Source organism: Chiloscyllium punctatum, chromosome 10 (assembly GCF_047496795.1).
Source record: "Chiloscyllium punctatum isolate Juve2018m chromosome 10, sChiPun1.3, whole genome shotgun sequence".
In the NCBI taxonomy this organism is placed as follows: Eukaryota; Metazoa; Chordata; class Chondrichthyes; order Orectolobiformes; family Hemiscylliidae; genus Chiloscyllium; species Chiloscyllium punctatum.
In genome coordinates this window covers 54960573-54986509 of record NC_092748.1, presented here as the reverse complement: position 1 = coordinate 54986509, position 25937 = coordinate 54960573, and the positions used below count along the sequence as shown (strand labels likewise).

General features: G+C 41.5%; 1 protein-coding gene across 2 annotated transcripts in view; it reads right to left on the bottom strand.

Moving 5' to 3' along the window:
* The window catches only part of atf2 (activating transcription factor 2), a 139371-nt gene that overhangs the window by 93200 nt on the left and 20234 nt on the right, over positions 1–25937 (bottom strand). For both annotated transcript variants that reach the window (XM_072579173.1, XM_072579174.1), the window contains 2 exons: positions 2821–2890; positions 1444–1540 (listed from right to left, as the gene is read on the bottom strand). In XM_072579173.1, coding sequence (XP_072435274.1) covers positions 1444–1540; positions 2821–2868 — 145 coding nt within the window. In that variant the 5' untranslated portion in view covers positions 2869–2890. The remainder of the gene's footprint in view (positions 1–1443; positions 1541–2820; positions 2891–25937) is intronic.

Sequence of the window (25937 nt, the reverse complement as noted above, 5' to 3'; positions counted from 1 at the left end):
TAAAAATGATAGACTGGATACAGAGAGAATGTTCAAAGTTCTAAAGAATGTATCCTCTGTGGGTAACTGCATAACTAGAGGCCATCAATATAAGATAGTCACCAAGAAATCTAGTAAGAAATTCAGAAGAGACTTCTTTACCTAAAGTGTGACGAGAATGTGAATTCACTGCCACAAGGAACAGTGCAAAAGAAAAGGATAAGTGCATTTAAAAATAAACTAAATGAGCATCTAAGAGAAATGGAAAAAGATGGTTACAATGGATTTAGCGGACAAAAGATAGAAATGATTTGAGTAACAACATAAACAACAGCATTAGATTAGCTGGGCTGAATGGCCAGTTTCAGTATGTTCTACATAATTTTATGTAATTACTCTACAAACACAAAAAAATCCAATTAATAAATCTGAAATATAAATCTAGTTTCTGTAATATTGACGGTGAAACTGTGATTGTCATAAAAAAGGAGAGCAGGAGTGTAGACATGAGGAATATGAGATAACTATGGAGCAGGCTTGAGGGGCCAAACAGCCTTCTCCTGTTTCTTATGGTCTTTTGGCTCGACACTGTAGCATTCTGAACTGAACTTCTGGTTCAAAACCAGATTATTAAAGAAAATGGGAGAAGAGGGTACTTGTGGCTTTTTTGGTTCAGATTTTTTTTTTGTTTCTTCCTTACACCCGTTTCCTTTACATTGGATGGTTTCTATCCTACTATACACACCTTGTCTGGACTCTTACTTTAACCATCATCAATTTCTTTGGCTTTTGAACCACAAAACCTTTAGCAACTTATTCTCCACTGTCCTCCATTTTTTTCCTTTCGTTCATCTTCACACTGCCTCCCTTTCACTTGCTCAAAATCTATTATATTTCTAACTCTTTTCAGCTCTAATGAAAAGTCACAGAGTTCAAATGCTAACTGCTTTTCTTGTCACAGGTGATGCCTAACACTGCTAACTACATTCAGTATTTTCTGCTTTTATTAAAGCAACACCGGATACACTTATGATCCACAAACTCAATTTTAGTGAATATAATCTTAGTGTAGAAAAGAAATGTACGCTATTAGTAAAACAGGAACAAACACAGAAATTGTCGGAGAAACGTATCAAGTCTGGCAGCATCAGTGGAGAGAAAGCAGAGTTTATATTTCAGGTCCAGTGACACTTCTTCAGAAAGGTCTCTCTGAAGATTTGATGTATTGCTCCAGCAATTTCTGTTTTTGTTTCAGATTTCCAGCATTCACAGTTCTTTGCTTCATATCAGTAAAACAGGCTTTTCCAGACAGGTTTAAGCAATTAAAACTTTTTGCACAAAGTATTATGGTATTACAATATTTTAAATGAATTAGGCTTTCATGTCAAAGCAAAAATCAATACTTCATTATCTTCTTTAAATTTAGACTACAAGATATGGAAATGAAAAAAAAAAGGCACTTACCAGCCACGATGACACTGTCATTACGAGCTGGACCAAACTTTAACGTCATCTCATGTTTGTGTTTGTGAACAGCCAAGTGGTCCTCATTTGTGAAGCGCTACAACAACAGTTTAAGGTATTTAGATTGTAATCCACAAATATTAACATTAATAGGCTCTGTTAATAATTTTAGAGAACCAACAACATTACAGATTTTTCTTCCATTTTATTCTTCAAAATTGCACAAAACAAAACAAAGAATCAATTTTGATGAAAGAAAATAATGTTCAAATTTTCAACACTGGGCAAGCATGGTATTCCTATTTTCTACACCAGTCATGCTGTGACATCTCTGTGTAGGTCTACCAACATAGAGGGGTTATATTGACATAGTACTTTACAGGCCCAGCAGACATCTCAAAGTGCTTTAGAATCAATTAAGTACCTTTTGTGGTATTTACATTATTTGAACGGAGGAAAGTTGGCAGCCACTTTGTGCATAGCAAAATTCCACAAAACATGTGAATGTGACCAGATAACCCATTTTTGTGATACTGATTGAGCGATAAATGTCTAGGGACAGGAGCTGGTAATTCAGCCTATCGAGCCAGCCCCACTATTCATAACAATCTGATCGTTCAGTTCAATGCTTTTATCTATCCAATCCCCAAAACCCTATATACCATTGGTAATCAGAAATCTGTCAATCTCAAACATACTCAAAGACTGGACTGCACAACCCATTGTGGTAGACAATTACACCAAGGTTCACAATCCTCTGATTATAAATATTTCTCCTCATCTTGGATCGAAGTGGCATCCCTATTACTTTTAAATTGTGACCCCTGATTCCAGACTCTCCAAAACGGCAAACATGCATCATATTAATTGCACCTACCTTGTCTATTTCTTTTGCTCCCTTGTAAGTTTATGCAAGATCATCTCTTATTCTTCCAAACTCTATAGAGAATACAGGCCCAGTTACCCAATTTCTCCTGACAGGGCAATCCCAGCATCTGGAAACAAGTCTGGCAAACCTTTGCTGCACTCCCTCTATGGCAATATCTTTAAGATAAGGAGACCAAAACTGCATTCAGTGCTCCTGGAGTAATATAACCAAGCTCCTTGACAACTGAAGCAAGATTTCATGATTCCTGTACTCAAAACCTCTTATAATAAAGGGATCACAACTTTAAAATAACAGGGATGCCACTGGGCTTACAATATGGATACTTTAATCTTTCAGGTTTTTATACATATTAGATGAGGTTCTGAACGAAAAGAAAACTTTCTGTTGCATGAGAAAGACATAGCAACAAACTACTTCAACACTCTGCACACTCATCAAAACATTAACTGCATGAAGAAAAAGAACTGAAAGAAATGTTATGGTCTTACCTGGCCACATCCAGGAGCAGTGCAAACAAAGGGTTTATCATCACTCATGTTCAGCAGCTCCTCGCTTCACCTACATCAACAATTAAATGAAAAATTGAAGAAAATAAATCCAAGGAAAACATCTCTAATTAATTACTACCAAATTATGGTCACTGTTGCTGATTAAGTAAGAAAGTAAATTAAAACTGCAGAAGAACATTACAACTTCATTTCAATGATCTACACTAGATTTGAAACTAGCCATTCAAGAGTCAAAATACAACATTTTAAAACAATGCGTTGTTTGAATCCAAAACCCAAAGGTACATTCGTCATAAATATTTATTTTAGCTGAACCAATCATTACACAATCAATGATCTATTGAGACAAAAGTATCCATTATTCATGAACACCTATTTTCCTGGATGATTTAAGTGGTTACTCAGACTCATACATGCATTTAAGTGTGGAAGGTTGCATTGTCAAAACAGATATGAAATGGACAGATAAAATGGGAGAGTGGAATATAGTACTTACTGGGAGTGAGGACATGTAGTCAAAGTAGTTGTGGAAAACACTGGGCTTATGGGGGATATGTTTATTAATTTTATATTTATCAAAAGTCTATCCCCACAAATGGAGACATTGAAGTTGGAGATAGTAAGGGAAGAGTAGGAGAAAATCAATGTGAGGATGGAAGGATGGAATTTTAGACAGGACAAAATTAGTCAAGATGAAAAGAAATCAGTTGTGAGGAGCAAGAAAAGGCTGCAAAATATGGGTTGGTCAGTCGTGTTTCTAAATCTTGGGAAGATGATAGTAGACATTGAGTTTATCAGAGTTGCCATTCAACCTCAGCTAGATAGATTTATTAACAAACAACAAAAACACTACCTCTGGAGCAGATGAGGATAATGTTAGGGATGGACCTGAAAGCACAGCTTGTTGCAAGCTCAGAGTGGGCATAAGTGAAGGGAGCAGGAAAATTGAGAAGGTGGATGACATGTCAACATTCTTAAAAGATCTAGGGAGGGAAATAGGTCAGAAGAAGGACTGCAGATGGATTAAAAAAGCTGAAGGCAGGGAAAAGGAACTAGTGTACAGTGGAGGACATCTTGCCAAAAAAATGCACATAAGGAGAAAGCAATGGAAGAGAAATTCATTTCATGTTCAGCCCAAAATCCATTGAGGTGAACTGCAAGGGGATCAAATTAAGGTTTTTGTTGAGAACTGATTTTTTGGAGTCAGAAAAGTGAAGTTTAAAGGGTGCATTGAAACACAAGGGGTGAGGAAAGAAGAAATAAGATCAAAGAAAACTGAAGAAGAAGAATCTGGAAGCTCTTTGGCACATGCAACTTGAAGTCTGCGATCCTTAAATATTCCAAAATGGAAGAAAATTGTCCTTTGCTTACACACTGAATGAAGCAAAGGATAAAATGGAACTGTGGACCAAGACTCTGTTATTCACTAGAAGTGAAATACACTTAGGCAATATCCAAACATAAACTTTTCAATTACAAGTTTTATTTCAACCAACCACACGCTATATTAAAATAATAATAATTTTAATATTATATATTAAAATAAAATCAATATTTCTAGACTGACTCTTCTTTATATAAATTTTAATACAATTAATAATTCTTTCACAACACCTTGCTACTTTTAACTCCGAGATATACAGCATTCTATGAAGAGAATTAGATACTAATGGACTGCTTGAAGACAGATCAAGATCACGTTACTGAACAGAGAAACCAAGAGCATGATATTGAACATTTGAAAATTACTAAAAGCGAACATATTTTGTCGATTTTTTTTGTCTTGCACTCACTAGGGCAATGTGCAAGAAATTCCAAAGTAAAGTGAATACAATACTTACACTGTATGAGAGAAAAGTGCTGCTTGTTCAGAAATAGATTCTGACTGGTAGAGGAATTGCAATGGAAATTCATCAATTAATGATGATATACAATTAACTCTAATTCACTAAGGCATTGTCAAGAAATAAACCAGACAATGACTGCCACATATTTTGCTCAGTTTCAACAGATGCAGTGAATGTACATGTTCTTTTTGTCAGTGAAGAACAGAGCCCTATAAGTATATAGCTTTGAGTGTCAGGTTGTAAGTTTGCTTGCTGAGCTGTAGGTTTATTTTCAGATGTTTCGTCACCATTCTTGGTGACATCATCAGTGAGCCTCCATTGAAGCACTGGTGTTTTGTCCTGCTTGCTATTTGTGTGTTTCGGTCTATTAAGGCAAATGATATCATTTCTGGTTCCTCTTCCTCAGAGGTTGGTAAATGGGGTCCAAATCAGTGTGTTTATTGATAGAGTTCCGGTTTGAATGCCAGGTCTCGAGGAATTCCCATGCATGTCTCTGTTTAGCCTGTCCTAGGATGGATGTGTTGTCCCAGTTGAAATGGTGCCCTTCTTCATCTGTAAGGATACGGTATCCTGATGGCTAGTTTCCTGCCTGTCTGTTCAATGTAGTGTTTGTTACAGTCCTTGCAGGATATTTTGTATATGACATTCATTTTGCTGGTTGTTGGTACAGGGTCTTTCGGGTTCATCAGTAGCTGTTTCAGTATGTTGGCAGTATGTGGGCTACCATGATATCAAGGGGTTGGAGTAGTCTGGTCATCACCTCCAAGATGCCTTTGATATATAGTAATATGCCTAGAGTCTTTGGGTGTGTTTGTGTCTTCTTGCTTGGGTTTAATCTTTAAGAATCAGCGTATTGTGCTTATTGGGTACCCGTTGTTCTTGAATACACTGTATAGGTAGTTTTCTTCTGCTGCTCGTCGTTCCTAGATTCTGCAGTGTGTTGTGGCTCAATTAAATAATGTCCCTTTGCAGCCCACTTGTGGGTGTTGGGATGATTATGTCTGTAGGTGAGTATCTGGTCTGTGTGTATTGCTTTCCTGTAGCCCACAAACCTACCAACACACTGAAACAGCTACTAATGAGCCTGAAGGACCCTGTACCAACAACCAGCAAAACAATTGTCATATATAAAATACCTTGCAAGGACTGCAACAAACACTACATTGGACAGACAGGCAGGAAACTAGCCACCAGGATACATAAACACTAACTAGCCACCAAAAGACATGGCCAACCATCACTAGTATCCGTACATAAAGGCGAAGTAGTACACCACTTCGACTGGGACAACACATCCATCCTAGGACAGGCTAAACAGAGACATGCACGGGAACTCCTCGAGGCCTGGCATTCAAACCGGAAATCCATCAACAAACACATCGATTTGGACCCCATTTACTAATCTCTAAGAAAAAGAACCGGAAATGACACCACCCACCTTAACAGACCAAGACACACAAATAGAAAGCTGGACTGAACACCACTGCTTCAATGGAGGCTCACTGATGATGTTACGTAGCATGGTGGTGAAACATCTGAGATCAAATGTACCAGCTCAGTGAGTAAACATACAATGTAAACCTCAACCTGAGCTATAAATCTTCTCAAAAATCACAAGCTTTCAGTATGCTACATCGCGAGTACAATTGACAACATTAACATGATTGTCAGCAGAATTCTTTGAACACTAAGGATTATTTTGTGAATGTTGTACAATTGCAGAATCACATCTAGCGTTGGCTATTGTGCTGTGAGTTTAATAAGAGTGAGCTAGTTGGGTATGGTCATTACTTTGTTTCCTATACACAGCTGAAGGACTCTTCCATTAGTAATGAACAGCTAGCCTTTTGGACATGCTTACATTGTCCTAATGAATGCAAGACAAAAAGCTTAGTAAAAAAAGGACTCTTTCAGAAAGCTTAAGTTCTGCATGCCTAAACTAGTTATAGAGTGTGGCACTGAAAAAGCATAGCATGTCAGACAGCATCCAAGGAGCAGGACAGTCAACGTTTTGGGCATAAGCCCTTCATCAGGAGTGTGGGTGGCCTCCAAGAGAGCGGAGAGATAAATAGGAAGGAGTATGGAGTTGGAGTGGGGGAGGGAGGTGGCTTGGGAGGCCATAGGTAGATGAAGGTAATAGGTCAGAGCAGAGGGTGGAGCGGATAAGTGGGAAGAAGGATGGACGGGTAGGACAGGTTAAAAGAGCGGTGCCAAGTTGGAGGGTTGGATCTGGGAATAAGGTGGAGGGAGGAGATGAGGAAGTGGGTGAAATTGACATTAGTGGTGTATTATTGGAGGGTCCCAAGGCGGAAGATGAGGCGTTCCTCCTGCAGGTGTCAGGTGGTTTGGATTTGGCCATGAAGACGGCCCAGGACTTGCATGTTCTTGTTGCAGTGGAAGGGGGAGTAGAAGCGGTCAGCCACAGGGCGGTGGGGTTCTTGGGTGCCTGTGTCCCAGTGATGTTCCCTGAATCGTTCCAAATGTTGGTGGCCAAACTCCTCAGTGAAGAGGAGACCACATTAGGAACAATGGATACAATCAATGAGGTTTTTGGATGTGCAAGAAAATCTCTGTTGAATGCGGAAGGATCCCTTGAAGTCCTCCCCACATGCATTTGGGACACCACCTACACCCTCCATCTACTCAATGACTTTTGGTTCCCCTGCCCACAATGCCTCATCTTCACCTTGGACATCCAGTCCCTGAACATGCCCATCTGCCATGACAAACACCTCCAAATCTTCCATTTCTTCCTCTCCCACCAACCCAACCAGTACCCCTCCACCGACACACTCGGGGAGTGTGCCTGGCTGAATTGGTCCTCACCCTCAACAACTTCTCCTTTGAATTCTCCCACTTCCTCCAGACCAAAGGGGTATCCATGGGCACCCACATGGGCCCCAGCTAAGCCTGCCTCTGTCGCGAATGTGGAACAGTCCACTTCCACAGTTACACCAGCACCATTCCCCACCTTTTTCTCCGCTACATTGATGACTGTATCGGCACCACCTTATGCTCCCACAAGGAGGTTGAACAGTTCACCAACTTCACAAACATCTTCCACCCTGACCTCAAGTTCACCTGGACAATCTCAGACACCTCCTTCCCCTTCTTGGAACTCTCCAATCCATTTCCGGCAACTGACTCAACATGGACATCTACTTCAAACTCACTGACTCCCAACGTTACCTGGACTACACCTCCTCACACCACTCCTACCGTAAAAAGGCTATCCCATACTCCCAATTCCTCCGCCTCAACTGCATCTGCTCCCAGTAGGAGCAATTCCACTCCAGAACATCCCAGATGGCCCCCTACTTCAAGGACTGCAATTTGCTTTTCCACTTGGTCAACCATGCCCTCTAGCACATCTCCATGAACCCCACCCTTCCAAACGCAACAAGGATAGAAACCCCACCAATCTCCGGTTACATCGCGTCATCCTCCGCCATTTCTGCCACTGACAGTCAGACCACACCAGAGATATATTTCCCTGCCTATCCCGATCAGCATTCCGCAGAGACCATTCCCTCCACAACTCCCTTGTTGGGTCCACACCCCCAGCTATCCACGCTCCACTCCCGGCATCTTCCCTTGCCACTGCAAGAGGTGCAAAATCTGCACCCTCACCTCCATCCAAGGCCCCAAAGGATCCTTCCACATCCAACAGAGATTTTCCTGCACATCGAAACACCTCATTTACTGTGTCCATTGCTCCCGATGTGGTCTCCTCTACATTGGAGAGGCAGGACGCCAACTTGTGGAATGGTTCAGGTAACATCTCCAGGACAAACGTACTGAACAACCCCACTACCCTGTGACCAACCACCTCAACTTCCCCGCCTACTCCGCCAAGATCATGCAAGCCCTGGGCCACCTTCACGACCAAAACCAACCACCTGACACCTGTAATTGTCCAAGATGCATCATTTACAAATGAAGTATTTAAAGAGTCAACAGAGGAACTAACAGTAAAACAAATGAACATTGTCTTCTAATTCCAAATTAAGCTAACCTGCAAGTAGGAATTAAACAATCAAGACAACTCATAAGAGCCAATGTAGACCACAACCATTTGTTACAATCAACAAAATGTACAAAAATTACAAAAGCTAGTGAGTGCTTTTATAGGTACACTATTGAGAGCATTCTGTCTGGATGTATCACTACCTGATATGGCAGCTGTACTATTCAAGATCAAAGATGGTTACAGAGAATGATGAACTCAGCCCAGACAATCACAAAGGATTACCTCCCATCTATAGAACCCATCTACCAGGCCCGCTGTCAAGGAAAGGCCGCCAGCATTCTCCAAGATCCATCCTACTCTGGCAATGTTCTTCTACAATAGCGAGAAGGTACAGAAGCCTGAACATGCGACCAGTCGGTTTTGAAACAGTTTCTACCTACTGTTGTTAGAATACTGAATGGACTCTCTAACTCTTAACATTCGCCTGTACCTGTGTTTTTGTTTTTGCTGCAGTTTACCTATTATTTACTATCTATGCTACTTAACTCTGTGATCTGCCTGTATTGCTCACAAGACAAAGCTTTTCACTGTTACTCAGTACACAGAACAACAAATTCAATTCAATTCAATTCATCTGCTGGAGAGTTGCACAGAGAAAATTCCAGATCTGTGGGTTAGGCAACTGAAAACACAGCCACCAGTAGTGGAAGGATTAAAATCCAAGATGTTCAGAGGGAAGAATTTGTTGAGCACAGAAAGCTTAAGAGGATAGTGAAGCTGGAGAAGAGTACAGAGACATGGAGGAGTGAGGCCACAAAATAATTTAAAAACAAAGGTGAGAATTTTAAAATTCTCATGTATAAGATGATTATGTATTAATTAACTTAAGGGAAAACAAAGCTCTACAAAGGGCAATGGTAAAGAATGAACATCGCTGCATAGAGATATGCAATGAGGAAGAAATACAAGCAGAAATCCACTGAGAAGGGGATGCCAGTTTTAAGACATTTTCACAGTATCTCACAAAAAAGAGGATAGTTGTTATTTAAGATGAATTGACAAAGAAGCTGCTCTGTTCAAACAGATGAACCGTTTGTGCTACTGATCAAGCAGAATGCCGGGAGGTGGGGGGTGGGGAGTGGGAGAAATAGATTCGGTTGTTGAAAAGTAGGGAATAGAACATACTAGATTTTTGAAAATTCAAGTAGCACAGTTGGCAAAGCATACCTTGCTGCTGGCAATCATATCCAGGAAAATTCAGTTTGAGTGGAACAACTGTCAAAGGGCACTGGATATTTCATTATGCCCTGGCAAGGAGAAGTGAACCAGAGATAGGTAGTTATGAGTGATGGAACTGTTTCTGTGATGCTCTAAATCAGCCAGAGACATGGTGATGTGACAAAGTGTTTCATAAGATATAATTCAGTTGTGTTATTTAGTTAGTTTAGCCTGATGTGTCAAGCTGCCTGTTAATTAACATTTGATCTTATTGATTTTAGACTGTTTGTTACAGTAAAATATTAAAAACTGAAATCTTGCCCTTAGGTTTATTTCCATTGTTCACTTGGGAAATCCATTTCATTTTACAAGAGATTGATCTTTATAGCGATCGTTACAAAATCTAGATGTTGCTTGACCAGAAGGCAAAATAAAGCAACAAGCATAGGAGTGGTGGGGCAGGTTTCCATTTCATGCCAGTATATAATGGTATTTATTCTAGCAATTTAAAATAGACTTTAGGGCCTTTGCACATAACAGTAATATGCCTAATAGCTGTTTAAAACCACCTTCTGAGGATTGATTTTCTGAGGCAATAGGCATGAGCAATGGCTGTTATCAAGGAAACTAAGATGCAGAATTTTCTATTGGCCCCAAACTAGAATTTAACTAACTAACTTGCATCTGAAGCAATGAGGGAAGGAAATCTGCTATCTTTACCTGGTCTGCCTACATGTGACTCCAAACTCATGGCAGTATGGTTAACTCTTAAATGCCCTCCACAATGACTGTGCACGTGCATCATATCACTATAAAATGTAAAGAAAGGAGTAAAAATGGACAGACCACTTTAAGCATCAACTTAAGCACCAGAAATGATAATGGAAAATACAGACCTGCTAAGCCTACAAAGTTCTCCTGAACAATATCTCCAAGATTATGCAAAAATTGGAGTAGCTGTACCACAGATCAGTCAAGTAACAGCCTGACAATGTCTGTAAGGTATGATTCCACAGGTATGACCATGTTCTGGATACTACTATTAACAGAGTATATCCTATCCCACTGGCAAGATAGACCACCTAATAGTGGTATCATAGTACTACAATGGCAGGAATGAGTTGCCCTTGGAGTCCTCAATAATGACTCCGTACTCTGTGAAACCTAGTCAGCCTTAGGTATAGGCAACCCCTTGTTTACCACTTTCTTCAGTCCATTGTTGATGAATCAAATCTCTTGATCTTAAACACCACTTGGAGAAAAAGCACACAGATTGTACGCTGGAAGGGAGACTTAATGTCCATCAGCAGTAGTGGTTCAGAAGAAGTGCTACTGACTGAGCTGGTCAAGTCCTATTGGGCATAGCTGCCAGCCTAGGTCTGTTCAAGTGTCAAGGGACAAAAACAAGGGAAAACAAAAACTATTTGATCTGATTCTCATAAATTTAACTGCTGAAGATGTGAATGTCAATGACAGCATTGATAGGAGTGAACACGGTCGTTATAGAATGATGCCCTGTCTTCATGGAGAGGCTGCCCTTCATTGTGTTGTGAGACATTACATGAGGCACACACCAAACATATCTCACAAAACTGTGCATCAGAGATGTTGGGGCCATTAGCAGCATAATTATATTCAATTCATAATCTTATGGCCTGGCATATATACCACTCTATTATCATCATCAAGTTGTAAGATCAACCCTTTGGTGGTGGATTCTCACAGTAGGTGATGAAAACAGCAGAGGATAATGCGCTCTCTCTGGAGATTTGTGGTGGAATGTGAGGACCGGGTTCTATCCTTGTTGCAGTTGGGGGGTGGGGTTCAAGGGCGGAGGTGCAGGAAGTGGAGGAGATACACTTGAGGGCATTGTTAATCATGTGGAAGAGGAAATTGCAGTCCTTAAAATAGGAGGCCATCTGGGATGTCCTGGAGTGGGATTGCTCCACCATGGGAGCAGATATGGCAGAGAAAGAGGAATTGGGAGTATGGGATAGTGTTTGGGTTAGACATATAGTCAAGGTAGCTGTTGATTTCATTGGGTCTGAAATAGATGGCCATGTTGAGTCAGTTGCTGGACAGAGACAAAGAGGTCCAGAAAGGGAAGGAAGGTGTCGGACATGGTCCATGTGAACTTGAAGGCAGGGTGGGAGGTATTGGTGAAGTGGATGAACTGTTCAACCACCTCGTTGGGGCATCCCTGAGGCCAATGCGGGTGCCCATGGCTAGCCCTCTGGTCCGTAGGAAGTGGGAGACTTCCAAGGAGTAGTTGCTGAGGGCGAGGACCAGTTCCACCAATCAAAAGTGAGTACCGGTGGAGGGGGACTGGTCGAGTTGGCAGGAGAAGAAGGAACAGAGAGCTTTTAGGCTTTCGTCAAGGGGGATGGAAGTGTATAGGGATTGGATGTCCATGGTGAACATGAGATGTTGAGGGCAGAGAATCAAACGTCATGGAGGAGGTGGAGGGTAGGGGTGGTGTCCTGGACATATGTGGGGACAGGATGGAGTCAAGATATGAGGAGATGAGTTTGTGGATAGGAGCAGGCAGAGACAAACAGCAGTCAGGTCTATGGATTTTGGGTAAGTGGCAGAACTAGACAGTCCAGAGTCGGAGGACTATGAGGTTGGAGGTTGTGGATGGTTTGGGAGATGATGGCTTGATGATGAGAGATGGGGTGGTGGTTAAGGGGGCAGGAGGAGATGTCAGCAAGTTGGTGTCTGGCTTCAGCGAGGTAGAAGTTGGTGTGCCATACTACCACTAAGCCCCCCTTGGTTTGATAGTGAGGTTGGGTTGGAACGGAGGGAGTTGAGGGCTGTGCATTACAATGGAGAGGGGTTGCATTGGGTGAGAGGGGTGGACAGGTTAAGACAGTCAATGTCACGACGGCAGTTGGAGATAAAGAGGTTTGGGGAGGCTAAGAGGCCAGCATGAGGTGTCCAAGAGGATGGACTGTGGAGGAGGGAGAAGGTGCCTTCAGAGGGTAGGTGGGAGTCATGATCGAAAAAGCATGTATGGAGGTAGAGGAGGAAAAGTCAAACTTAGAGAGAATTACCTCTAACCTAAATTCTTAAAATTCTCTGTTGTTAGATTAGATTCCCCACAGTGTGGAAACAGGCCCTTCGACCCAACAAGTCCACACTGACATTCCGAAGAGTAACCCATCCAGTCCCATCTCTCTCTGACTAATGCACCTAATACTACAGGCAATTTAGCATAGCCAACTCACCTGACCTGCACATCTCTGAACTGTGGGAGGAAACCAGAGCACCCAGAGGAAACCCACGCAGACATGGGGAGAATGTGCAAACTCCACACAGACAGTCGCCCGAGGCTGGAATCGAACCTGGGACCCTGGTGTTGTGAGTCAGCAGTGCTAACCAGTGAGACACTCCAGTGCCAGTATGTTCTTCCTGAGGTGTAGGGCCCAAAATTGGACACAGTGTTCTAAATGGGACCTAACTAGAGCTTTATAAAGTCTGAGTAGCACATCACTGCTTTTATATTCCAACCCTCTTGACATAAATGACAACATTACTTTTGCTTTCTTAACCACGGACTGCTAGTCAACCTTTAGAGTGTCCTGGATTAGCACTCCCAGATCCCTTTGCGCTTTGGCTTTATGAATTTTCTCGGCGTTTAGAAAATCATCCATGCCTATATTCTTTTCTCCCCCAACGTGCAAGACCTCGCATTTGGTCATGTTGAATTTCATCAGCCATTTCCTGGACCACTCTCCTAAACTGTCTAAATCTTTCTGCAGCCTCCTACCTCCTCAGAACTACCTGCTTGTCCGCCTAACTTTGTATCATTGGCGAACTTCACTAGAATGCCCTCAGTCCTTTCATCCACATCATCAATACATAAAGTGAACAGCTCTGGCCCCAACACCGAAACCTGTGGGAAACCACTTGTCACTAGCTACCACTCCGAAAAATAAACTTTTACCCCAACTCTGGCTGTCTGACAGAAGACAATCTCCAATCCATGCCAGTAGCTCACCTCGAACACCATGGGCCCTCATCTTACTCAGCAGCCTCCTGCAGAAGTCTAGATAGATAACATCCATTGGGTTTCCCTAGTCTAAACTACTTGTTACCTCTTTAAAGAATTCTAACAAATTTGTCAGGCATGACCTCCCCTCACTAGACCCATGCGGACGTGTTTTAGTCCAACCCTGCATTTTCAAGAATTTAGAAATCTCATCCTTAACAATGGATCCTAGAATTTTACCTACAACCGAAGTTAGGCTAATCAGCCTGTAATTTTCCATCTTTTGGCTTGGTCCTTTCTTGAACAAGGGGGTTACAACAGTGATTTTCCAATCATCTGGGACTTTCCCCGACTCCAGTGATTTTTGAAAGATCACAACCAACGCCTCTGCTATTTCCTCAGAACTCTAGGATGTAGCCAGGGGTCAGGAGATTTATCAATTTTTTGACCTTTTAGCTTTTCTAGCACTCTTTTGTAATGGCTACCATACTCAACTCTGCCCCCTGACTCTCCTTAATTGTTGGGATATTACTCATGTCTTCCACTGTGAAGACTGGCACAAAGTACTTATTAAGGTATACAGCTATTTCCTTGTCTCCTAGCACTAGCCTCCTGCATCAATTTGGAGTGGCCCAATTTCTACTTTTGCCTCTCATTTGTTTCTTATGAATTAAAATAAACCCTATCATTTCTAATATTACTGGCTAGCTTACCTTCATATTTGATCCTCTCCTTCCTTATTTCTCTTTGTTATCTTCTGTTATTGTAGTCTTCCCAATCTTCAGACTTCCCAGTGCTCTTGGCCACTTTATAGGCTCTCTTTTTTCTTTGATACACTTCTTGACCTCCTTTGTCAGCCATGGCTGTCTCATTTCCAACCCCCGCCCGCTCCCCCCGGATAATTTTTCCTTTCTTTGGAATAAATCTCTGTACTGTGTCCTCAGTTATACCCAGAAACTCCTGCCATTGTTGCTTTACTGTGTTCTCCACTAGGCTCTGTCTCCAGGCAATTTTCATCAGTTCCTCCCTCATGCCCATGTAATTACCTTTATTTAACTGTAACACCATTACATCCTATTTTGCCTTCTCTCTTTCAAACTGAAAACTGAACTCTACCATATTATGATCGCTGCCTCCTAAGTGTTCCTTACTTTAAGATCTTTTATAAAGTCTGGGCTCATTACATAACACTAAGTCCAGAATAGCCTTGTGGGCTCCGTCTCAAGTTGTCCCAAAAAGCCATCCTGTAAGCATTCCACGAATCCCCTTTCTTTGGATCCGTCGGCAACAGTATTCACCCAGTCCATTTGCATATTGAAGTCCCCCATGATCACCGTGACCTTGCCTTTATGACATGCCCTATTTCCTGGTACATCTTGCATCCCTGGTCCTGACCACTGCTGGGATGTCTGTACGTAATTCACATTATGGTATTTTTGCCTTTGTGGTTCCTTATCTCCACCCACACAGACTCCACATCATCTGACCCTATGTCATTCAGTGCCACAGATTTAATTTCATTCTTAACTAACAAGGCAACCCCACCCCCTCTGCCCACCTCCCTGTCTTTTCGATAAGTTGTAAATCCTTGGATGTTTAACTGCCAATCCTGAACCCCCTGCAACCATTTCTCTGTGATGCCTACTACATCATAATCATTCAAGCTGATTTGTGCCGTTAATTCATCTACTTTGCTATGAACACTACGAGCATTCAGATGAAGCGCCTTAATGATAATTTTCTTATCCTCATGATTTCCAACATCTCAAGTAATATGTCCTAAGTATCCTTCCTTTTTGTTTCATTCCTAGTTAGCTCACTTACTCTGGACAAGTATTTCCGAAACTCAGATCTTCAACAGTATTGTAGGAAGTATTTTCTCTCAGAGTATCCACAATCTTCCTGTTTTTCTCCTCATCTACTCAGGACTGGGTGTTTGAATGTTCTGACTGCTTGTACTGCTAATAACAGCAGACTTCTTTTCTTTGACTGAACTGGCTTCTTCTTGAATAAACCTGTTTCTGGATTCTTTTATTCTTTTCCCTGCTGAGGCTGATCTGTTGAGCGTAGATTTCACCCCATGTTCTAGCCCTCTTTTCAGACCTAACAGCAGATGCCTGCAGCCTTAGAGAAAAAACCAACCTCGATCTCGTGATAATTATTTGGTATTTGACTGCAGCTTCAAATACTCATTCACTCAGTATTTGGTTTTCTTGGCTATATAAATAACTTCTTCCAATTTCTAAAATAAATGCAGAATGTTTACCTCTCAACAGCTATGAGGCTGTGGCAACATAAATGCCATAGTGTTTCAGACTGACTCAACAACATTATAACATTCCTGTTAATTTATTTCACCAGAGTAAGTGGCAGTTTTTTAAAAAATATAATCTCCACTCCGAACACTTCCAAAGACATTTATTGCTGTTATATATCAGTAGTTTCCCTAACTACAATTAACCATTTCCCCCCATGAGGGAACAATATTCAAATTCCATTGCAAGCCAGACTGTTATAGATTATGCATTTTAGTACAACATAGCCAAAACATTTTAGTCACTGAACATTTGCCAGAGATACTAGCATTCCGTGAAATATTCCCATGTCTATGCCCCAAATCTACTACATACCATGTAATGCCACCAGGTACAGAGACAATCTACTGTGCACTTCAGGATTATGGTAAACTTTCTCAAAATTACAAGGTGAGATATCATAGCTGCCATTCTGCACACATATGGGGAAGACCGCTGGTATTCTAAATGATAAAAGGCCATCACCAATATTCCAGTTAAAATGAATTTTGGGAAAATCAATCTTTTTATCTTTTCCTGGTAGTACCCGATTCAGCCAGTTACAAGGAGACTTGAGCACCATTGTTAAATACGTTGAGCTTTTTATCTTGTCCTATATTTTTGTCAGGGCAGAGCAGGAATTATCACAGGTGAAAATTTCATTTCCATAATGGGTTGATAACAACAAGTGTGTCTGGCATACAGGATTCTGGGCTTTATAAACAGATGAATAGAGGTCTAAAGCAAGGTATGTAAGCCAGATCATTATAAAACACGTCCAGGTCTTAGCCAGAATATTGTGCTAAATTCTAGACACTGCACTTGGGAAAAGACATGAGGCCTTCGAAAGCAAACAAAAAAATTTTTAAAATCTATTCTCCATATCAAATGTACAAAATCATCATCATGAGGTGAATTAGCGATCTGGACAGAGGTCAATAAATGTAGCTTAGGCATGTCAGCAAAGTGCTCTTCACTAGGGACTGGTACCTAAGTTGGGTGAGCTATCCCACAGACTTTTCATTTGACAATTTATTAGTTATATTCACAGAATCACACCTAACAATTTCTAAGATAATCTGATTTTCATCTGTGAGTATGCCATATCTGATTGGCATGACAAATTCATTAGAGAGCAGGGAGAGGTTGACACAGCAATATATAGTCAAGTGGGAGTGACCTTAGAAGCTATCAATATGGAATTTCACGTCCCCATGAGAAGAAAACTTCCATTTAAGTGTCAATTATCACCCTTCAACAGCTAATGAATTAAAACTTTTCTGTGCTGAACATTAGTGGGATGAAATAATGCCGGTAATGAGGGCACAGAATCTAATCTACATGAGGGATTTGATGGTGCCAAACAATTAAGCAACTAAAAAGGGAGAAGGCAACTCCATGAACATCTGTATCCAGCATTTGTGCAAAAAGATACAGCTGACATAACTGCAATTATTTTCACCCAGAAGTGCCTATCTTCAGTCAGTTACAGTCTCTAAGTGAAACTAAGATGTTGGCTGAATATGCTACACAGCAACATTTACAGATCATGTTAACATAACAACTTTAATTTTCCAGATCTATGCTCCAGATATAGTCACATCCCCTTTCAGGTTCTTCTAGTGTAGTTACAAAACTGGCCTCTACCCAACAATATGAAAATGGGTTAAGTATGTGCCCTAAGTGCAACTCCAACCCTACTCCCACTCACCAGCCAAGTGCTGGGAGAACTTGTCAACAATGATATCATGCAGCATTTACCCAATAATAACTTGTTCACCAATTTAGGTTTTGAGATCCAAGAGAAGTATGTCTCTCCAGATGTCTTTATAAAGGTAGTCCAAAGATCAACATGGCTAAATTTCAAAGATGAGGTAAGAGTGACTACTCTTGTAAGTAAGGCAGCATTTGACTGAGTGATTGCCACTAATTTGGTCATAAACGGATGTAATAAGTCCCATGAAACTCAACCATCCAGGTTAATGCTGTCTGCTTGACTGGCACCTCTTCCCCATTCTAAATAGCCTCCTTCCATCACTTGTATACTCTGTATACAGTACTATCTTTAAGATGCAATGCAAATTACTTAAGACTTCTTTGGCAGTTCCTCTCAAAACTGATAACTCCAAATATATTGTGGTAACACCTTCATCACTTGTACTACAGTACTTCAAAACAACCGTCCACTACCACCCTCATAGGGGAAATAAAAATGGGCAATAAATGCTAACCTTACTAAAATGTTAGTTCCCAAGAATGAATAAAAGGATGACATGGCCAAAACCACCCATCTGTTGATTCTAATGGAGAATAGAATTACCTATCTTCTTCCTCATGAGTTATTGAGCAACTTTTCCCACACTCACCTCAGCATAGAAAAATTAGAAGATTCTCTCACTCCATTAACGAAAGATGTTACAGTTTGGCTTCCAGATTTGAAAACCTTCAAAAGTACTGAATAAAATATTTTTATAAGTGATTTACACAAACCTCTGGGAATCGGTTTCACTCAGTTAGCTGGATTGTTGGTTTGGAGAGCAGTGTGATGCCAACAGCATGGGTTCAATTCCCATCACTGGTTTGAGGTTACCATAAAGTACTCTCCTTCTCAACCTTTTCCCTCACCTGAGGTCTGGTGGCCCTCAGGTTAAATCACCACCAGTTGCTTCTCTCTAATAAGAGAATAGCTCCTGTGGTCTGGTAAGACTATGGCAACACAGCAAAATAAAGCTCCAATGTAACGATGTAAGTATTTTTCAAGTCTATCAAAAATGATACAAATCAGCACTTACATATTTTGGCTTTTTTGTCTCTGTCACTCATTGTCTTTCACTCTCTCTAGGGTCTTTTTTATCTTACTGCTCACATTTTCTCAGGCTTTCCGCCAGGATGATTGGTGCCCAACAGACAGCCTAGTTCCACAGGATAAGAGGTGCTTGTGGCCATTGTTTCTGTACTGGCTCGTTGCTACAACAATCCAAAACAAATCCCATTGCTTCGTTCTCTTTGCATAATCTTGTACCTTCCTGTGCTTCAAATACTTATCCAATTTTCCTCAATAATGCAATGATCTTTGTTTCAAGTACTTTCTGTGACAAAGTATTCCATGTTCCAACAATACCCTGGTGTAAAGAAATTTTACTGGTTACAATGGCTTTTGTTGGTTATTTGTACAAAGTTTTAAAAATTTAGACTAAGAACAATACCTTGAAAACACTGTCATGAAGAACACAGGAGGAGTAGTTTAATGGAAATTACAGGGAGATTAAAAAAGGTTTATAACTTAATTATAGTAAAAATAGAAACACAGGGAGAGTGATGTATGGTTTCTGCAGGATGTGGGAATTGAGTGGTTGACATTAATTTGGACAGAATCTCAAACTACCTGACAAGAAGTTCTCATAACTTGAGACAGAATTGAAGACAATCCTGCAAAATAAAGGTCCAAGGTTTTGTGGCAAGCCTTGCAAGAGTTGGTGGAAACAGTGATAATTCTCCACATATCAGGGTAAGTGAGTAGGTACATGCTAAAGTAGGAAAGCTATAATGCTTATGGCAAAGGAGTGGAGTATTCGTCAGGGCACTGGTAAAACAGCACTCAGAGCATGTGCACAACATCTGCTCTTGCAGGTCAGGGGTTCCCTGCCCCATGCTCATAGGTCTAGATTAAATTCCCTACAGTGTGGAAACAGGCCCCTCGGCCCAACATGTCCACACCGACTCTCCGAAGAGTAACCCACCCAGACCAGTTCCTCTCTGACTAATGCACCTAACACAATGGGCAATTTAGCATGACCTGCACATCTCTGGACGGTGGGAGGAAACCTGAGCACCTGGAGGAAACCCACGCAAACATGGGGAAAATGTGCAAACTCCACACAGATAGTTGCCAGAGGCTGGAATCGAACCTGGGACCCTGGTGTTGTGAGTCAGCAGTGCTAACTACTGAGCCACCATGCCGCCTAGGGTCTCAGCAACATTTGAGCAACAAAATAGGGTCACAATGGGCAAAGATTTAGGAAGCACTGAGTTAGACGCTTGGCAATCAGCAGTCCAGGATACAAATCTTAGATGCTGCTTTGCCTCCCGTGTGCTACTCTATGGGTCATTTCAGAAAGAACAAAATTAATGATCATTAAAGAAAAACAACTTGCAAATATACAGAAAATTTTATGACCTCAGTGCTACATGGCTAATTAAATGGTTTGAAGTAAAGTCACTGCAACATCTCTGAAAATTTATCAAAATACTTGAGGTTTCTCCTTACTGTTATGTTGAGTTCTACATGGGCCACAATGACAAGCTTCCCCCTTCCCTTTAGTTCACCCAATAACCAGAATTTCATTTGTGACAGCCTTGCTTCAATGGTAGTACTCAAGGCTTCTGAATCAGAAGATTATGGTTTCAAATCTCACTCAAAAGAATTTTGCACTGAAGTTCACATTTTAGTGGAGGATTGAATGCACATTGTAATATGAAACTTTTGTGTGAAACATAAACTAAGGCCCTCCGATGTGTTGTGTAGGAGTATCACTGTGCTAAGTGAGACAAACCTTGAATAGATTTAGCAACTCAAGAGTAGTTCTCCAGGAGGCGCTGTGGACCATCAACAGTAGCAGAAGCATACTCCAATGCAATCTGCAACCTCATGCTCCAGCATATCCTCACTATAACCATTACCATGAAGTCAAGGTATCAATCCTGGTTCAACAGTCTATGGAATAGAGCATGCCAGGAGCAGCACTAGGCATACTACTTAAAAATGAAATGCCAACTTGGTGAAGCAACCAAACAGGACTACTTGTATGCCATGAGTAGCAAGTGAGAGACATAACTAAGCAATCCCACAACCACCAGATCAGATCTACAATCTGCAGTCCTGTCACATCCAGTTGTGAATGGTGGTGGTCAATTAAACAACTCACCAAAGGAAGGGCCTCCATGAATATACCTATCCTCAATGATGGCAAAGGCCAGCACAGCAGTACAAAAGATAAGGCAGAAGCATTCACAACAATCATCTGCTAGAAATGCTGAGTGGATAACACATCTTGGCTTCCTCCTGTGGGTCCCCAAAATCACAGATACAAGTCTTTAGCTAATTTGATTCACTCCATGTGATATCAAGAAATGGTTGGAGACACTGGATATTACAAAGGGTACAGGCCCTGACAACATTCTGGCAATAGTACTGAAGGTGTGTGCTCCAGAACTTGCTGCACCCCTAGCCAAACTGTTCTTGTACAGCCTCAACACTGGCATCTATCTGACAATGTGGAAAATTGCTCAGCTATGTCCTGTACACAAAAAACAAGACAAATCCAGCACAGCTAAACAATGCCCCAGTTACTCTTGACCATCAGCAAAGTGATGGAAAGGGTCATAAACAATGCTTTCAAGCAATACCTGCTCAGCAATGCCCAGTTTGGGTTCTGCCAGGGCCATTCAGCTCCTTCCTCATCACAGCTTTGGTTCAAATATGGACAAAAGAGCTGAATTCAAGAGGTGAGAGTCACAGCCCTTGACATCAAGGCTGCATTAAATGGAGCATGGTATCAAAGAGTCCTAGCAAAACTGGAATCAAAGGCAAACTCTTCACCGGCTGGAGTCTTACCTGGCACATAGGAAGATCATTGTGGTAGTTGGAAGTCAGTCATCTCAGTTTTAGGATATCTCTGCAGAAGTTTTTCAGAGTAGTGTCCCAGGGACAACCAACTTCACCTGCTTCATGAAGTGACCTTCCCTCCATCATAAGATTAGAAGTGGAGATGTTCAATAATTGCACAATGTTCAGTACAATTAGCAAATGTTTAGAATTGAAGCATTCTGTGTTCAAATGCAACAACATCTGGATAATATCCAGGCTTGGGCTGACAAGTGACAAGTAATATCCACACCTCACAAATGCTAGGCAATTACCATCTCCATTAAGAGATACAATCTAGCCATTGCCCCTTAGCATTCAATGGTGGTACGAGCACTGAATCTCCACTATCAACATCCTGGGGATTACCATTGACTGGAGACTCAACTTGACTCACCATATAAATATTGTGGCTCAAGAGCAGGTCAAAGACTAGGAATACTGCAGCAAATAATTCAGTTCCTGATACACCAAAGCATTCTACCATCTGCAACTCATGTCAGGAGTCTGATGGAATACTCCTCACTTGTCTAGACTGGTGCAGCATCAACAACACTTAAGAGACTTGACACCATCCAGGACAAGCAGCCCACTTGATTCACACCACATCCACAGCTATCTATTCCCTTCATCACCGACACTCAATAGCAGCAATGTGTACTATGAGATGCACTGAAGAAATTCCAAAGATTCTTGGATGGCATATGCCCATGACTACTTTAATCTAGAAAGACAAGGACAGTAGATACACAGGCTCACTACCAAAAAGTTCCCTTCCAAGCCACTCACCATTCTGACTTGGAAACATATCGTCGTTTCTTTGCTGTCACTGGGTCAAATTCCCTTCCTGTGGGCATTGTGGATCTACCTACAGCACATGGATCACCAAGGTTCAAGGTGGCAGTTCACCATCATCTTTTCAAGGGCATCTAGGGACAGGTAATAAATACTGGACCAGCCAGTGACGCCCATATCCTACCAGTGAACTAAAACCAGTGTCCTGCCAGTTGAATACAAAAGACTCTACTGTACTATTCAACATTCTGGCCAATATCTATCCTTCAACGTCACTAAAACACATGATCTGATAAATTACCATTTTATCTACTGGAACCTGCTCTGCAAAAACTGCTTGAAACATTACAAGAAGATTAAAGGAACAACACTTCAAATATTGCAAAGTGCTCTAACACATCCAGAGACGATGAAAAGCACTATATAAATACAAATTTTCCATTGTCTGTTTTCATGAAAATTAATGTGTTATTACATCTTTCTTAATGACATGTTCAATTTACGAATCATACAAACCATCTTGTTGCGCATTTGTATGATTTACCATCATGAGTATGGGGGTAATGGATGTTAAGTGAACTGGAATCGGGAACCCCTGGGCTTTGGTTGTACTGCATGTGGTGTTCCTAGAATTTGGCAATACAAAACAGGGCAGGTTAGTTATCTAAACCTGTCTACAATAGTATTCAGCATCCACTCAGTTGGCTTTATGTTTAAACCATCAAATGTTATTTACTGGTAGAGAGAGAGAGAGAGAGAGAGAGAGAGAGAGAGAGAGAGAGAGAGAGAGAGGATTTATTTTGTTCATTCATTCCTGAATTGAGAGTACCGCTGTAAGGCAAGCATTTAGTGCTTATCCTTACAGGCCAGGTGTACTCCACTGTTTTTTAAACCTTTTTCCTGTAGATTAGCAATTTTGTAATCAGGCCTTTTTTTTTGTATTTGTTCATTGGATGTGGGCATCATTAGCTCAGCCAGCATTTTTGCCCACCTCTAAATTGCTCTCAAGATGATAGTAAATCACTTTCTTGAACTGCTACAGCCCATGTAGTTCAGGTATACCAAACGAGCTGTTAAGAAAGGAGTTCAAACATCTTGGTCCAGCAAGTGAAGGGATAGCAACAGAGTTCCAAGTCAGGGTGGTGTTGGGCTTGGAAGAGAATATGCAACAGGTGGTGTTCACGTGCATTTATTTATTGAGGTGGTACAGCTTGTGGGTTTGCCGGGTGCTGTTGAAGGAACCATAGTGAATTACTACAGTGCATCTTGCAGATAGCACAAGGGGAGCTGACAGTCAGAGTGTAGATCTAAAACAAGAGGGCTCTGAATCAGAATTAATGTCAAAAATAGATGAAGCTGCATCTCAGAGTGGGAGTTTAAAAAAAAGGGCAAACTTAGAGCAGAGATTTAGAAAGAGGAGCCATGAGTCATAGCAAAGGCTTAAAAAAAGAGCAGGAACTATGGGTCAGAATGCAAGTTCAATAATAAAAAGTTGACAGTAACATTCCAGTCTAAAAAGAGCAAAAACTGAGAATCAGAGGGAAAATTTGAGAGAGAGGATGCTCGGGGTCAAAGGCAGATTTCAAAAGAGATGGAGCTGACAGAAAAAGCAGACCTTTAAAAGAATGGCACAACAGACTGGATGCCTGTGATCAGTGGAGTGCCATAAGGATCGGTGCTGGGCCCTCTACTTTTTGTCATTTACATAAATGATTTGGATGCGAGCATAAGAGGTACAGTTAGTAAGTTTGCAGATGACACCAACATTGGAGGTGTAGTGGACAGCGAAGAGGGTTACCTCAAATTACAACAGGATCTGGACCAGATGGGCCAATGGGCTGAGAAGTGGCAGATGGAGTTTAATTCAGATAAATGCGAGGTGCTGCATTTTGGGAAAGCAAATCTTAGCAAGATTTATACACTTAATGGTAAGGTTCTAGGGAGTGTTGCTGAACAAAGAGACCTTGGAGTGCAGCTTCATAGCTCCTTGAAAGTGAAGTCGCAGGTAGATAGGATAGTGAAGGCGGCATTTGGTATGCTTTCCTTTATTGGTCAGGGTATTGAGTACAGGAGTTGGGAGGTCACATTGCAGCTGTACATGACATTGGTTAGGCAACTGTTGGAATATTGCCTGCAATTCTGGTCTCCTTCCTATCGGAAAGATGTTGTGAAACTTGAAAGGGTTCAGAAAAAATTTACAAAGACATTGCCAGGCTTGGAGGATGTGAGCTACAGGGAGAGGCTGAACAGGCTGGGACTGTTTTCCCTGGAGTGTCAGAGGCTGAGGGGTGACCTTATAGAGGTTTACAAAATTATGAGGGGCATGGATAGGATAAATAGACAAAGTCTTTTCCCTAGGGTCAGGGAGTCCAGAACTAGAAGGCATAGGTTTAGGGTGAGAGGGGAAAGATATAAAAGAGACCTAAGGGACAACTTTTTCACGCAGAGGTTTGCACGTGTATGGAATGAGCTGCCAGAGGATGTGGTGGAGGCTAGTACAATTGCAACATTTAAGAGGCATTTAGATGGGTATATGAATAGGAAGGGTTTGGAGGGATTTGGGCCGAGTGCTGGCAGGTGGGACTAGATTGGGTTGGGATATCTGGTCGGCATGGACGGGTTGGACCGAAGGGTCTGTTTCCATGCTGTACATCTCTATGACTCTATGACAGTGGTTTTAAAAAGAAAAAAGGAGCCAAGAGCTTCAGGCGGCACAGTTGCTCATGGTTAGCACTGCTGCCTCACAGTGCCAGGGACCCAGGTTCGACTCCAGCCTCGGACGACTATCTGTGTGAAGTGTGTGCATTCTTCCTGTGTCTGTGTGGGTTTCCTCTGGGTGCTCCAGTTTTCTCCCACAGTCCAAATACATGCAAGTCATGTGAATTGGCCATGCTAAATTGCCCACAGTGTTAGGTGCATTAGTCAAAGGGAAACAGATCTGGGTTGGTTACTCTTCGGACAGTCGGTGTGGACATGTTGGGCTGAAGGGCCTGTTTCTACACAGTGGGGAATCTAATCTAAAAACTACAGTGAAGACTGAAAGACAGAGGAAGCGGAGAGTCGGGCAGGTATTTAAAAAGAATAGCTGAGAGCCAGAGCCAAGTTTTAAAAAGAGATGAAGCTGCATGTTAGACCATGGATTTAAAAAAGAGCAGGAGCTTAGAGTCAAATCAATGATTCAAAAAGAGAAGATGAGGGCTTAGGCATATGTTTAACAAGACCAGGAACAGAGTCAAAAAGAACATTTAAAAAGATCATGAACAGAGTCAGAATCTAGTTTTTAAAAAAAAAGGAGCTGACAGCCAGAGTTGAGATTCAAAAGAGCAGAAGCTGACAG